The 17272-nt window shown below is 43.3% G+C and overlaps 1 protein-coding gene across 1 annotated transcript; it reads left to right on the forward strand.

Moving 5' to 3' along the window:
- The first annotated feature begins 7348 nt into the window (after positions 1-7348).
- On the forward strand, positions 7349-15567 carry LOC111975882 (diphthine methyl ester synthase). The gene is made up of 7 exons (XM_024004549.2): positions 7349-7782; positions 8250-8374; positions 10372-10480; positions 11900-12020; positions 13725-13764; positions 14987-15090; positions 15174-15567. Exons 1-7 carry the CDS (start codon positions 7648-7650, stop codon positions 15407-15409), a joined length of 870 nt encoding a protein of 289 aa, XP_023860317.1. The 5' UTR covers positions 7349-7647; the 3' UTR covers positions 15410-15567.
- Positions 15568-17272: the final 1705 nt, after the last annotated feature.

Consider the following 17272-nt stretch of genomic DNA (forward strand, 5'->3'; position numbering starts at 1 on the left):
ACAGATGGGCTATGTACAGGTGCAATGATCGGTAAGCTGCTCTGACAGCTGATGCTTAAAGTTAGTGAGGGAGATAAGTGTTTCCAGCTTCGGTGATTTTTGCAATTCATTCCAGTCATTGGAAGCAGAGAACTGGAAGGAAAGGCAGCCAAAGGAGGAGTTGGCTTTGGGGGTGACCAGTGAAATATACCTGCTGGGTCGCGTGCTACGGGTGGGCGCTGCTATGGTGACCAGTGAGCTGAGATAAGGCGGGCTTTACCCAGCAAAGACTTATAGATGACCTGGAGCCAATGGGTTTGGCGACGAATATGAAGTGAGGGCCAGCCAACGAGAGCATACAGGTCGCAGTGGTGGGTAGTATATGGGGTTTTGGTGACAAAACGGATGGCACTGTGATAGACTACATCCAATTTGCTGAGTAGAGTGTTGGAGGCTATTTTGTAAATGACATCGCCGAAGTCAAGGATCGGTAGGATAGTCAGTTTTACGAGGGTATGTTTGGCAGCATGATCGAAGGATGCTTTGTTGCAAAATAGGAAGCCGATTCTAGATTTAATTTTGGATTAGAGATGCTTAATGTGAGTGTAGAAGGAGAGTTTACAGTCTAACCAGACACCTAGGTATTTGTAGTTGTCCACAAATTCTAAGTCAGAACCATCCAGAGTAGTGACGCTAGACGGGCGGGCAGCGATCGGTTGAAGAGCATGCGTTTAGTTTTGATTGCATTTAAGAGCAGTTGGAGGCCACGGAAGGAGTGTTGTATGGCATTGAAACTCGTCTGGAGGTTAGTTAACACAGTGTCCAAAGAAGGGCCAGAAGTATACAGAATGGTGTCGTCTGCGTAGAGGTGGATCAGAGAATCACCAGCAGCAAGAGCGACATCATTGATGTATACAGAGAAAAGAGTCGGCCCGAGAATTTAACCCTGTGGCACCCCAATAGAGACTGCCAGAGGTCCGGACAACAGGCCCTCCGATTTAACACACTGAACTGTATCTGAGAAGTAGTTGGTGAACCAGGCGAGGCAGTCATTTGAGAAACCAAGGCTGTTGAGTCTGCCGATAAGAATGTGGTGATTGACAGTCGAAAGCCTTGGCCAGGTCGATGAATATGGCAGCATCGTATTGTCTTTTATCGATGGCGGCTATGATATCGTTTAGGACCTTGAGCGTGGCTGAGGTGCACCCATGACCAGCTCGGAAACCATATTGCATAGCGGAGGAGGTACAGTGGGATTCTAAATGGTCGGTGATTTGTTTGTTAACTTGGCTTTCGAAGACTTTAGAAAGGCAGGGTAGTATAGATATAGGTCTGTAACAGTTTGGGTCTAGAGTGTCACCCCTTTTGAAGAGGGGGATGACCGCGGCAGCTTTCCAATCTTTAGGGATCTCAGACGATACGAAAGAGAGGTTGAACAGGCTAGTAATAGGGGTTGCAACAATTGCAGCGGATAATTTTAGAAAGTGAAGGTCCAGATTGTCTAGCCCAGCTGATTAGTAGGGGTCCAGATTTTGCAGCTCTTTCAGAACATCAGCTATCTGAATTTGGGTGAAGGAGAAATGGGGGAGGCTTGGAAAGTTGCTGTGGGGGGTGCAGAGCTGTTGACCGGGGTAGGGGTAGCCAGGTGGAAAGCATGGCCAGCCGTAGAAAAATGCTTACTGAAATTCTTGATTATCGTAGATTTATCGGTGGTGACAGTGTTTCCTAACCTCAGTGCAGTGGGCAGCTGGGAGAAGGTGCTCTTATTCCCCATGGACTTTACAGTGTCCCAGATCTTTTTGGAGTTTGTGCTACAGGATGCAAATTTCTGCTTGAAAAAGCTAGCCTTTGCTTTCCTAACTGCCAGTGTATATTGGTTCCTAACTTCCCTGAAAAGTTGCATATCGCGGGGGCTATTCGATGCTAATGCAGTATGCCACAGGATGTTTTTGTGCTGGTCAAGGGCAGTCAGGTCTAGAGTGAACCAAGGGCTATATCTGTTCTTAGTTCAATTCTTTTTGAATGGGGCATGCTTATTTCAGATGGTGAGGAAAGCACTTTTAAATAATAACCAGGCATCCTCTACTGACGAAATTAGGTCAATATCCTTCCAGGATACCCCGGCCAGGTCGATTAGAAAGGCCTGCTCACTGAAGTGTTTTAGTGTTTGACAGTGATGAGGGCTGGTCGTTTGACTGCAGACCCATTACGGACGCTGGCAATGAGGCAATGATCGCTGAGATCCTAGTTGAAGAGAGCAGAGGTGTATTTAAAGGGCAGGTTGGTCAGGATGATATCTATGAGGGTGCCCATGTTTACGGATTTAGGGTTGTTGCTGGTAGGTTCCTTGATAATTTGTGTGAGATTGAGGGCATCTAGCTTAGATTGTAGGATGGCCTTAGTGTTAAGCATATCTCAGTTTAGGTCACCTAACAGTACAAACTCTGAAGATAAATGGGGGGTAATTAATTCACATATGGTGGCTAGGGCACAGCTGGGGACTGAGGGGGGTCTATAAGAAGCGGCAACAGTGAGAGACTTATTTCTGGAAAAGTGGATTTTTAAAAGTAGAAGCTCCAACTGTTTGGGCACAGACCTGGATAGCATGACAGAAATCTGCAGGCTATCTCTGCAGTAGATTGCAACTACATCCCCTTTGGTAGTTCTATCTTGGTGGAAAATGTTGTAGTTGGGGATGGAAATCCAGAATTTTTGGTGGCCTTCCTAAGCCAGGATTCAGACACGGCTAGGACATCGGGGTTGGCGGTGTGTGCTAAAGCAGTGAATAAAACAAACTTAGGGAGGAGGCTTCTGATGTTAACATGCATGAAACCAAGGCTTTTACGGTTACAGAAGTCAACAAATGATAGCGCCTGGGGAATAGGAGTGGAACTAGGGGCTACAGGGCCTGGGTTAACCTCTACATCACCAGAAGAACCGAGGAGGAGTTGGATAAGGGTACGGCTAAAGGCTATAAGAACTGATTGTCTAGTGCGTTGGGGACAGAGAAGGAAAGGAGCAGATTTCTGGGCGTGGTAGAATATATTCAAGGCATAATGTACAGACAAGGGTATGGTAGGATGTGAGTACCGTGGAGGTAAACCTAGGCGTTGAATGACGATGAGAGAGGTTTCGTCTCTGGAGGGACAAGTTAAGCCAGGTGAGGTGGCTCCGCATGTGTGTGGGGTGGGACAAAAGAGCTATCTAAAGCATTTTGAGTGGGACTGAAGGCTCTACAGTGAAATAAAACAGTAAAAACTAGCCAAGACAGCAGTAGACAAGGCATATTGACATTAGAGAGAGGCATAAAGCGATCACAGGTGTTGATCAGGAGAGCTAAGACAACAATGGGTAAATGGCGATGAATGGGCAGAGCGGCTCAGTTAGGAACACACAGGACCTGAGTTCAAGGCTGGGGCCGACAGGTAAACAAAATGAGGTACCGTGTTATTGAAACAGTCCAGGGGGCATCAGCTGTGGAGCTGATTGATTATAGGATCAAAAGAGCAGCAGAGGTGAGTCAGGGTGCTGTTCGGTAGTCACTACTACGCTAGGCGAGCAGGTGACACAGCGGTCAGAAAAGCTATCGGGCCGGGGCTAGTAACTGGTTCTTCGGAGACATATGTTACCAAATTGGTAACAGAATTTCCAAAAAAACGGGCAACAGAATTTCTGCAATTAAATTGGCTACAATGGGAATTCCCAGTAGTCACAAACCACAGTTGGGTCACCTGCTACTGTCCTTCCTCCCTTCCACTGGCCTAATGTTATGTTCAGCTCATAACTATTTTCTTTATTTTTCTGTCGTCTCTCTCCAATTAATGTCACCTCTCCCCGCTCTTTCCATTTACTGAAACAAGTATCCTCACCCACTGAGCAACGACCGACACCGGAAGTCCATGGACGTTGAAAAGAAGTAGAAATTTTGTCAGTCCGCCCTGGCCTTGAATTGAATGCCCACAGGCGTGGTTTTTCGGCCCGTTTCGGACAAGCCTTGTTTCATTGTCCACAGACGTCTGGACCGGCATTAATTTGGCACAAACAAAGACGTTCATGATTGGTTCAGATTTGGTCCGGTCCTAAGTTCAGTTCAATACAGAACAGTACAGTACAGATGTCACGATCGTCGTAACAATGAAGAGAGGAGGACCAAGGCGCAGCGTGATAACAGTACATCTTCTTTTATTACCGAACACGAAACGAACACTGACAAAACAACAAACGACCGTGAAGCTATACAAACAAATAGTGCTGACACTTAAAAACCACAACAAAGACAATCACCCACAACCTACCAAATGACTATGGCTGCCTAAATATGGCTCCCAATCAGAGACAACGATAGACAGCTGTCTCTAATTGAGAACCAATCTAGGCAACCATAGACATACAAACACCTAGACTGAACACTGCCCCATAAACATACAAAAAACCCTAGACCAGGGGTGTCAAACTCATTCCACGGAGGGCCTAGTGACTGCAGGTTTTTGGTTTTTCCTTTCAATAAAGCCCTAGACAACCAGGTGTGGGGAGTTCCTAACTAATTAGTGATGTTAATTCATCAATCAAGTACAAGGGAGGAGCGAAAACCCGCAGACACTCGGCCCCCCGTGGAATGAGTTTGACACCTGTGCCCTAGACAATACAAAAACACATACATCCCCCATGTCACACCCTGACCTAACTAAAATAATAAAGAAAACAAAGATAACTAAGGCCAGGGTGTGACAACAGAGAAGTAGAGTATGGTTCAGTACACAGTAGAGCACACTAGACTCGAGTACACTAATGTACTGGAGTGAACTCTACTGCACTGTACTGAGCTCTACTGTGCTGTACTTTGATGTGTAAACCTGTGAAACATAAACATCTATGATTGGTTCAGATTTAGTCCAGTCTTGGTTGCGGAGCTCATTAAATAATAGCCAGTGTGTAGAAAAATACCCAAAATACCTTTCTGTATCCATTTAGGATACATCACCATGAAAATAATGACATTCACATCCATAAWTATGCAATTCCGTTACCACAACTATGTTACCGGTGTAAATCCTCTTCACTTACTGTAGTTCAATAACCATAAGAGATTTTTCTAACTCAAGGTTTCATGTCATAGTTGACACCCACATTATTTTCTGCAGACATCTTTGAATCTTAATCTCTTAATTAGGAGCAGATATTTAACAAAGTTCTTGGAAAATGTGGTCACATAAAAAACAGGAGTAAGATTTTACCGAAATTGCAAACTTTGCATTTGCACAGTTCTTCCAGTAAATGTGTTTTTGTGTAAAATTTTCGGTGAATTCTTTTCAAAAGTAGTGCATAAATCAATGGTTTTTGTTTGGCATACATATTAATTCCGCTACTGTGGAATTGCCCTCTAGTTAAAGGGAATAAAAGATTGACAACCATGTTTCAATTAGTAACTTATCAAACCTCATGAAGAAACAGAACATTTGATACGCTATTCAAATAATAACCTTTTGCCAAGTGGTTCAGTGGTGGAGAGTGGACAAGATGGTTAATATGTCTTAGACTTATGTGTTCCAATTCCTTCAACTCTCACTTCAATTGGTGTTGAAGACCACCTTGGTCTTGAAAGATGTACCTTTGGATATGTGTCCTCAGCAAAACAATGCCTGATGATAATTTCCTTTAGGCGGGTGCTCATTCGATTTCCAACACAGAACTCTTCCCCAGACAGTTCTGCTAATACCTTCCATTTGTTTTTGCACACCATGGCAGGCTATCAGCTCTAGACGATCTTTCCAGTCCGTTGTACAGTATGTCTGCGCTCTGTTGCACTTCCTCTTTTACCCACAGCTCCCTCGACAGGTAGGAAGCCATTAGCAATCTCAACAGATTTCATATCGGTCTTGAAATTATTATAAAAGTAGCCTTAATTACCTCTAGCTCCTCTTGGTATCAGTGATATCACACTCTGATCTTGTGAGAGAGAACTTCTGTTTATTTGAATTTTCATCACTTTCATGGATTATGTGTTAGCTGAAACTCTGACAAATGAGTACAAGACTCCGGGTTTCATAGGTGAGAGGAAAAGGCATGTCTTATTTTGTTTTTTCTGTTGGTGATGGTGGGAGGGAAGAGGAGGCAACACACACACACACACACACACTGCTTCCCCATCTCAGCACAATGGCAGTGCCTCCCTCACTCTGTCCATTCGAAGCAGTTCTTTGAAAGAGCTGTAGAGACAAGCAGAGGCCCACAAAGCCCCTCACTGTTGGCCTCTACCCTCAAACCCTAACTATAAATCAAGGTTCCCATTGCCCAAGTTCTACATTTGGTGACAAAATGCTGCATATTTCTGAACATTATATTGATATAATGAAACCTGGTCAGATAATGTCGAATACATTATTGAAGGGAAGGAAGTTGCACAACAGATGCTTTACAGGTCTTCTCCACATTCTCTGGGCAACTTTGTGAACACTGTACACTGATGAGGTAATAAACTGCACTCAAAACCAGGCCTCCACATTAATACATTTTGGTGCTAAAACACCTACATTCCTTCCCATTAACATGCAAGTGCTTGGGTATTGCCCAAACCAGCTCCATAAAAAGTGCTGCTCCCTGTGGATTGTTTTACAATACATATAATGAATCAGCTAGAATCAAAACTCTAAACGCATTCCAGTCAGATTAGAGAAACTGTGGGGTCGAGTTCCGGGGCAATGCCTGTAACCTTGGCAACAGTATCCATTCACTAAACAGGACACTCAGCGCAAAACACAACCCCATGATCTCCTCTGCCTAAATAAATACTGATAGGGAGTCTAGTAAATGCTTAGAAAGAGTGACATTAGAAAGTGAAAATGTGTTTTGGTGAACTGTGATGGCATGCCCTCTGCATTCTGAGTATGCTCTTCATGCTTAATTTATTTTAAATGTGTCTTTATTTAACCAGGCAAGTCAATTAGGAACAAATTCTTATTTTACAATGAGGCCTACCACGGCCAAACCCACCCCTAACCCGGACGACGCTGGGCCAATTGTGCGCCGCCCTACGGGACTCCCGATCACGAACGGTTGTGATACAGCCAGGGTCTGCAGTGACGCCTCTAGCACTGAGAGGCAGTACCTTAGAACGCTGCGCCACTCGGGAACATGCACTTAACTATGCCATCACATTATGATTTTATACCTTTTTCACTTTTACTTTGTAAAAACGTTAAAGTCACAAGGAAATTGAAAAAAAGTCCACGTTTATAAGTAATCCGAAAGTAGTCTACCTGATGCTCCACCGACGAATGCTCTCCCACTGTTCTAATAGCGGGCTGGAACGGACCCACATTGCAGGAAGACATGCAACTGTGTCGTAAAATCAAGAGTATTTTGCGTCAAGACGTATGTGAAATCGTATAGTGTTTACACGTGCGTTTAGTGACAAGTGGATTCAAGTTCCATACTGTAGTTGCGGCTTGTATTCACGAGGGAATCTGATAATAAATGCAAGCGTATTCTAGGTACCAGCTTAGATATGTTATGTCATAACTAACGGAATATTTTAAACGGCAGCGGTCTGTTTTCTGCTAGGTTTAGCAATTAGCTAGCCTTAGCCTGCTATTAAGACAGTTGTGATGACGTGTGGTGTTAGCCACCAATATAGCTAACTCATAAAAAGTGTGATATTTCTACGTTGCGATGCTGTACTTTATTGGGCTTGGGTTGGGAGATGCAAAGGACATCACCGTAAAGGGGTTAGAAATTGTAAAGCAATGCAGTCGTGTCTACTTGGAAGCCTACACGTCCATATTGACAGTTGGGAAAGATGCATTGGTAGGTTGAATATTATGTAGCACTATGTCATGCATGTGGTGAAATTGTGCATGTCTGTGCTACAACAATCACTCCCATTTCGAAGTCGCCACTGATGCAGTCCAGAGCATGTGATAACTGCATCAGGGTACAATACCTCTTGAAGTGCATGTTGTCTTTGCTTCTTGTTAAAGATATTATACAGACTATTCCATGACATTAAAGTTGCATTAGTCGAAATGACCAATGGCTGGAAATCGTATAGACTGTGTGGCGTTGACACTTCCTACTCATGGTGTTTTCTTAAAATTGAGTAAAAGTCACAAGTTCTCAAGTTTATACACAGTGCACGTTCATTAAACAGAGCTCAAGCTGGCAGGATGGAGATCAAGGTTTTATCGTTGCCATCAGATAAAGTCCATCCACCGTTTTTAAAGCAAATTCAAAAGGCAGTATGTGTCGTGAATAAGTGTGATCTATGACCGTAGGAGGAGTACTATGGACGGGAGCTGATACTGGCCGACAGAGACATGGTGGAACAGGAGGCTGATGAGATCCTGAAAGGGGCTGACGTCAGTGATGTAGCATTTCTTGTGGTGGGAGATCCATTTGGGTAATTGATTACTGTACTTGTTTTTCATGCTTGAAAAGTCGCTCATTATGTTATGAGTATTACTGGCAGGCTAGTTTCAAAATATGTTGCAGTGAACAATAGAAGTGCAGTCCCTGGCCGTAGATAAACTTGCTAACCACTGCTCCAATAGGATTGAAGGACTTCTGGGAGATCGTAAGGCGCCTAGGAATGTTACACTAGCCCCTCCGTCTCCCAGGCAGTAGGCAATACAAAAATGCGTCGTTCATGACGCATCATAACAATGTCATAATCGACATCGTAAAGTGTCCTAACGCATGCCACAACGGGACCTTTATTTTATAAATGCTTATGATAACTGGAATGAGCTATATATTTATTTGCATTATGACAGGTGTGTGTGATTTCTCAGACAAGCTAAGGAGAGATCTCCATCTGTTAATTTCATGATTACCTCCACTGACGGGGACGAACACACACACACGTCATATCACTTCCCCTATTTCCACTGCTCTAATGTATGTACAGTGTGATATAACGAGTGAGGCGTTATATCACACATACTGTACACGCACACGCACCTTAGTAAAGTATGTCATGAAAATGAAAGTACCAACACGTTTTGAGGGAGTGTATACAATAACATGATTACAAGCGGAATTGAAAATAACGTCATTACAAACCGGTTGAAATCTGGTTGATAAAACGTCATTACAAACAGGTTGATATCTGGTTGAAATGACAGCGTTGCATCCAGTTTTTCTCTGGGGGAGGCACACATGAAGTAGGAATGAGTAAATCAGTAAGACATAGCCCTATCTGATAAGGGAGTACCATTGTAAACAACGCTCATCAACACCACTCACTCCTTCCTTCCTTTCGCTATTTGAGTTGTAAACAAAAGGATAGGCTACATTTTTTTTTTACATTTACAAAACATGGTTTTAATAAATCAATAACTAAAGAGAACCCTGAATCTTCAGTGGAGAATGTTGCTTTGGTGATCACACTGTTTTTCTTTGCCATTTGAAAGCCTGCTGGAAGTGTATGCTTGTCATCATTTGAACAACATCCCTCGCTGCAAAAATATTTAAAATCTCATGACCTTGGTATGCTTCAGTCCGCAATGACTATCATCTGCAGTTTCCATTTGCTTTCCATACAAATGGAAACGGAACTAATTAAAATTGCTACAAAAATACTATCTCACAAAATCATTTGGTATGACATCGATGCTCAATGGAGCACCACACAATTAATAAAAGTGTTTTTGCAGCTATTTGCTCTCTGAGCCAGTGGGGAAACGTTCTGGGGAGGGAGTAGTTGAACCGAACTGCTGTGTGAACACTGATTAATCTCTGGAAAGAGCCACTGATTCATTGTACAGCACTCCCATTTGCTAGAGCTACTTTAATGGTGCTCAACGTCATGGGGGCGGCAGGTAGCCGAGTAGTTAGAGCGTTGGACTAGTAACCGAAGGGTTGCAAGATCAAATCCCCAAGCTGACAAGGTAAAAATCTGTCGTTCTGCCCCTGAACAAGGCAGTTAACCCACTGTTCCTAGGCCGTCATTGAAAATAAGAATTTGTTCTTAACTGACTTGCCTCGTTAAATAAAGTTTTTTTTATTTTTATGGTGAAGACCAGCAGAATGTTTGGCTCAGCTCTTTTTCCATCCAAAACCACTGACCAGGAGGAGGGGAGGTTCAGTCAAATTCTCCACTCTCCATCACGGTCACGGTTTGCTCCAAGAAATGTTGGGATTTAATAAAGTTAATGACATCTAAAACCAAGGATTCGGTTTGGGGCCAAGTGTGGCCTTTGAAATAAATAAATCAGGCAGTCGAATAATGAGTCTCACTGACCATAACCATCCTTTACTGTAGCAAATTGCCAGTTGGTTTGGAATGGAAATGGAGCAGCAATGTGACATTTTTGGTCAAAGCTTGGACTTTGTTGTCAGGTTTCGAAAGGCAGCATCATGCCATGCTCTTAACACTTGATGCATCTTTTCTTATAGCGCCACCACCCACAGTGACTTGGTCCTGAGAGCAGTGAATGCTGGGATACAGTACAGGGTCATCCATAACGCCTCTATCATGAACGCAGTTGGATGCTGCGGCCTCCAGGTACGTCCACTTGAAGACCTATTGGAAACTAAAACACACAGATTAGCAGAAACGTTGTCTACTTTGCTTATAACATCTGGTCTTCTATGCCCCATCATCTTAACCATTCTGTAGCAATGTCCTATGAAGGCAATCAAAGAGCATAATTGCCATTGGGAAAGAAAATCCATGCGGAGACTATGGACTGAAATGGCAGAGCTGCACCAATCTCTCTTAATACACAGCTCAGCCCAGGACATCCATAATGTGGCCTTGCATTGACCTGTCAGGGGTGCATTGTGAGCATGGGGCCCCCCAGCTGTCCCACCCTGCCTCTGATGTGATGGGGGGGCGTCTAGTGTAGTCTCTTTCCAGTACCTCACGGATTAGTGTTGCATTTACATTACATTTACATTTACATTTAAGTCATTTAGCAGACGCTCTTATCCAGTTGCTAACGTTAGTGTTAGCGCACCAGGGTTGTCATTAGTGGGTAGTGACGCTCCTTGGGCGTGCATCAGACGCACTAATTGGAAGCGATCTGGCAACTCAAAGCCACTGCCAGTGAGCAATGACAGGAGAGAAGGAGGCTTTGCTATTCTAATGAAGGACGTGCCCATCGCAGGGATCAAGGTTTTGTGTGTTCCCTGCCTGTCAACCTAGTGTGTTTCACCATATCCCTCAGGGGAGGGGTGTTCTATTCTATACGTGCCTGTATAATTTACCTTTGAATTGGTTGTGCATTTTAATTGTCTTCCCTGTTATACTACCAATTTCTTTTAAAGAAAATGACCAACTTCAGTTCAGATGACTGAGAATATGTGGGTGGAGAATTAGCATGTTTTGCCAAACATCAGTATATCAATTTGACATTGGTTTCAAATGAGATGTAAATAGATGGCTAAAATGAGGTATTACAATCGCTCTCTAACTCAGAATTTTAAATGGTAAGAAATGTTTTAGAAAATACATTGAGACCAGCCATATCAAGTGTTTTGTCTAGCTCAAGTCAACGGTGTATTGGTCTTGCACTGCAGTGCTCTTATTAGCTTATTGGGGGAAGGGTGAGTTAGGTAGGGTCCCAATGCATGTTTATGGGTCGCCGTGCTGTATCAAGCATGCCGCGGCTCAGAGTGCCATGTGATTTTTCACACTCTGAATAACAGGAAGCACCTTGGGACACTTAGTGCAATCCAGTCTGCTGCAGCAATCACGGCCTGCTCACGAGACATCATTGTGCTCTACACACACACACACACACACAAATCAATCGATAAGCTCACAGGAGCACTCAGACATCCACACATTGTCAGACAAGTGAACCAGAGCCACAAACTCTTTATTTGAGAAACTGACCATTCACACCCAATGCTGCTGTACTAAGATACCCTGAGTAGAAGACAAGTCTTAAATCACGTTGTGTACATTACTTTTGGACAGCTGTACAACTTTGGAGAGACGGTGTCCATTGTGTTCTGGACAGACACCTGGAGACCGGAAAGCTTCTATGATAAAATCAAGAAGAACAGGGACCTGGGGATGCACACACTATGTCTGCTTGGTGAGTCCTACAGTTTCACCTCTTTTAGTAACCAACCAAATCAGTACAAACATCCAGTGATGCGGTGTCCATATTAGGAGTCAAGTGACTGTCCTAATATGGACCGTGAAAAAAATACGAAGTGGAAAATCTGTACAGAATAGTAGGGCTGAGACGATACCAGTATTGCAATATTTTTTTCCCCCATGGCAAAAATTAAAACACGAAGCAGTAAAAACTCTTTGGCCATTTAAAAACCAGCTGTTTGTAAAATATTGTGTGCTGTAGCTTGGAAAATACATAAATGTGACTCTGGATGACAACATAATGTTTGTTCCCAACATTAGGGCTGTTTTCATCAAGAAGTTAAATCCGCTTTGTTTCCTTTGCCACTATACTAACGAGTATCGCGATACTGGTATCGTCCCTACAGAATAGCATACATACAGTATGCCCGTAACCGTAACACACTGTAAACATTATGGACCGCTCACGCTATGGTAACATTGGGTCTGGTCACACCTGAGCACATGGTGAGGAAACATGGGAGGTCACATCCGTGCACACGTGTGTCTGAGTGATTCTCCAGGCAGTCCCTCAGAGCTCATATTCTGCCAGACCTACTTCCAGTCAAGGTGCTGGATCTGCCTTCCAGGTGGAGGAAAGGAGGGAGGATATAGTGTGTGTGTGTGTGCCAGCCAGTCAGTTCTACACACTTTCATCTCTGGGAGGCTGGGACCGAACAAAGCCCTCATTATGACTGTTTCTACTCCAAGACCTATTCCCTCCTGTGTCTGTCATCCCCTGGGTGCATATTAAACAGTCCTCAATCACAGCCACAGTAGTAGACTGGGGAGTTGGTTTCTGTAATGGGAAGGCGGCTGTGACTGCAGAGGCAGATGGCCCGAACGCTCATAATTTATGTTTATTTGTGCAAGAGATTTTTGTTTGGACGCAGAGGGTTGCCCCCCCGGTCCCCTATGAACCTCACATGGGAGAGCCCTATAATTCGAGGTAATGGATGCTGGTTGAAGCGGAGACGGTTTTGGGTCACACCCTTATTGTTTCTGTGGGCTAAGTTCCCTATGTGTCCCCAGGTGTGGCCCCAGCTGCAGAAGGGTGTGCGCTTGTGAGCTCACCGATATGAACCCCATTATTCACTAGTGGATCGGAAAGCCTGGCATTAGCCAAGTCAACTCCACACCCGTGAAGCAAAGGGCACGATTCTAAAAGGATGAAGAACGAGCGCAGACAACAAAAGCAGACGCACGCACAACTCTGATTGGGTCATCTATCATGACTTCCCAGGACAACATGCACTCCATACATCTACATGACAGAGGGAAACCTCATCACTGTAATGAAACTAGCAGGACCATTGTTCCTGTTTGATTAATACTGATTCATAATTTTTTTCAATAATAATGTTTGGGTAAGATTTTGATGGTCTTTGTGTAAGGATTATTGACCGTTCATATTATTCAACAAAATGATGTATGATTATTATTCTGGTGGGGTTTTGTATTCTCCTGGAGCGTAAAATTTTCCTGAAAATGGAATGGCTTAAGGGTGACCATGGAAGACTTAAAGGGATATTTAGTTCCTCAAGCTGGCCTTGGGTAATTTGTCAAGATGTGTTGTTCATGGCCAGTTTGAGGGGAAAAGGAATTGTCCACATCTGTGAAATGGTTCATTACCTCCACAGCCGTCCTTTTTTGTCCGCAGATATCAAAGTCAAAGAGCAGTCCATGGAGAACCTCATGAGGTAAGTCTCTCCTTTCCCCCTCCTGCGCTGGACTGTCTGGGAGTGGGCTGTCTGATTTATATCTGGTCAGTGGAGTTTCTATCCAGCAGGACTCTGAAACGGAGCAGAGTTGAGGTTTATTGCAGACGTTCACTTAACATACATTTATACTGGCAGCTGGAGACGGGCCAGGCCAGTGAGTCCAAAAGAAATACAGTGGTTTGTTTGACTTGGACACACAATCTGTCGTCAGTGTCGTCTCATTGGGCCAGATTCAGGAAATACATTTAGTATTTTAATCTCCTGCATGTATTTAAAAAAAAAGATGACATACAACGGGTCCCAAACACATCTTTGTCTCACACTTGAGAATCAACAGACATGTCTGTTTTGGACGCCAGTTCATCTCATGCCACACTAATGCGTTACTGTATCATGTATTGGTTTGCAGGAAGGTTGTCAACTCCTCGTTCACTTTGCGGTGTCCTGCAATTCATTTCCCAACAGGAGCATGCACGGAAGTTGTTTTATATGTGAATCTATAAAAGCTGAAATGGACTTCAGTAATCTGCCATGTAAGGGTTATGTATGGGGGAAAGTATGGTTTTCATTTAAGACAGAAAAGAGTCTTAATTTCTCCCAGGTTTACTGGTGCATATATATTATTACTAGGAAATGGAATAAACATGCCCTATGATTTTGGTCAATATTAAAATGTTTGCGCAGTGAGAGATTCATGCAATACAGTATTAGCCAAAGGAAAAAATACCCCGTCTTTTCCCCCCCGGCCAAGGAATTTAGACACATTTGTGAAGGTTTTCTTTCCAGTAACATAGTTATCAAATAGATCTCTGGCTTGCTTTGTAAGCATTTTATGACTGTAGGAGATTTACACGAGACTCCACCGTTATTTTAGTTCTGATCTAGCACCAGAACAGCCACAGTGAAACATAGCCAGAAAAAAACCTGCTTGATTTCAGAGTGCTGAAAGAGCTGAGAATAGCCCCGTCTGAGCTACTCAGCACAGTACTGAATGCTTGGCATAATAGCATGTCCTTTTCGCCTTCCTTTTGAATGGCTCTACTGGTAACAAAGGGGCTTGCTTTGTCTACACCTGGTTATTAGATTCAGCTTTTATATTCTGAAGAAGTCTCCTCCACAGCACTTATAGGTCTGGACAGTATGAACCCATTGGCGTTGCGTTACTCCATAAGTAACGTCCTTGTTTCTTTTTCTTGTAAAGGGGCCGTAAGATTTATGAACCGCCCAGGTTTATGACCGTGAGCCAGGCGGCTGAGCAGCTCCTGGAGATAGTACAAAACCGGAGGGAGCGGGGAGATGACCTAGGTGAGTTGCTATCATGTTGAATTGAATGATTAAACAATAGTTTGACGTGACAGAAAAAATAAATAATTTGCCTCTCCATCTAGCCATCAGCGAGGAGACCATATGTGTGGGTCTGGCCAGGGTGGGAGCAGAGGACCAGGTCATCCGCGCGGGGACACTCTGCCAACTGGCGTCATGTGACCTGGGCGGCCCGCTGCATTCCATGATCGTGACGGGTCACCTGCACCCGCTGGAGGTAGACATGTTGCGTTTGTCAGCTGCCACCCCCGACGCACTGCAGGACCTCCGAATGACCGACAGCTCAACGTACACCTCCTAATGCACACATACCGCCTCAAGAATGACTCTCAGGATCTACAAACGACCTAGCACACACAAAAAGTTCCATACATTAACACAGGACCATGTGTCATATAGGCCTGCTAACTTCTTTTGTTGACTTGACACGCCTAGCCGATGACCGATACTAACACACCAGTAGATCTGGATCGACATTAGGGTTATGTATTTAAACGTTCCATCCCGAGAACCCGGTATTTCCCACCGGAACTGTCATTCTAAAGCATATAAATATCTCTGATCAGCATGAAAATTCAAGCCTGATGAGCCATACATTAAAAGACATTGTATTTAACATTCAGCACAGTTTGCATCCTTCTTAGAAAAGGTTTTGTTCTGACATGCACTGTAAACAGGTGTGCCTTTCTAAATCATGTACAAATCAGGTGGACCCCAATCAAGTTGTGGAAACAGGATGCACCTGAGCTCAATTGAGGGTTTGAACATGTAAATAAGGTATTTCGGTTTTTGCTTTGTCTTTGTGGGGTATTGTGTGTAGATTAAGAACAAGGCTGTAATGTGAAAGGGAAGGGTTGCGAATACTTTCCAAATGCATTTTATGGGTAATCCATTACTTTTGCTTCCCTAAGAAAAAAATAGAAAAAATAAATCGTATCGGACCCAACAATCCCTCATCCCCCGTGTTAACGCTAGCTGGTTCTGGCATCAAAATGTTATTACCATGATTGAAGAGGAAATGAAGAAAAAGGTCACAGAGGAACATAACTGAGTCAGATTAGTGTCTTGGTAAAAATTAAGATGTCCTGTAATTTGATGTTTTGTATTCTTGGAAAATGAAGTGCAATCTTCTGGTATGCGCAGCACTACTGCCAAAAAGTCAACCTGGGCCTGTGAAACCAGCATTAAAAGTTTTACATATTTCTTACATAGACCAAAGCATATATTTCACTGATTTATTAATACTGATGTGCTTAAATGACACTTAAAATTCATCATCTAGTTCCCATGTTGTTCTCCTGAGTTGGATAGATTTTTAAAGAATAAGGCAACTCCCTTTCCTCCTCCAGATAAAGGGCTCGATTCATCCGTATTGCTGAAGTTCAGAGCTTTTGAAATGTAAAAAGGTCATTTCCAATTGAGCCGAAATATGCAGCGTTTACCGTGAATGCTAACGCTGACTAGCTGTAGCTCTTCAGTGCTACAGATGGTCGAGCCCTACTTGATATGCAACAGTTTAATGACATGGTCAAAAATAAAATGTACAGATAAGAAATCATGGATGACAGCACAAACTGCGCAAAATACGTTTAAAAATGTCTCTCAAATATCCATTTAACAAATAAATGGAAATGAAGAATAAACATTGATGTGCAATCTGTGCCAAACCTTTTCCTCAAGTTAAACTATCAAATTTCAACCTCTGCCAGTAATGAGAAATTAAATTATATGCAGTAAAATCATTTATTACATTTCAAAATAAGAATGGAACTGGCCAACTGCACACTTGGCCCATTACATTAAAGACCAATGAGGGCAATGAAATCATGGGTTTTAGGCTTATTTCATTTTTACATCGGTTTTAACCATCCTCTTTGACAAGGTCGTGCACAGCTGTTCAAGGTTAAAATAAAGCCACTGTGTGCCGTCCAGGGAATTATGACAATATTCCCTTAGGAAAATACCATGACAACCCTCAAAGAGATGCTGGATCAAGGATGGAACCAAAGGGTTGGAATAACAAGACCCATGTTGGTCATCGGATTCCTTTTGGGTCTTAAGGGACATGATTCCAGTCTCATAGGGGAACGAATGACTTCCAGATCGTCCATGATTTGGTGAAAAAGGCACTTAAACCCAGAATGACAGTTGAATGGCTCAAGTG

This window comes from Salvelinus sp. IW2-2015, linkage group LG16 (genome assembly GCF_002910315.2).
Source record: "Salvelinus sp. IW2-2015 linkage group LG16, ASM291031v2, whole genome shotgun sequence".
Lineage (NCBI taxonomy): Eukaryota > Metazoa > Chordata > Actinopteri > Salmoniformes > Salmonidae > Salvelinus > Salvelinus sp. IW2-2015.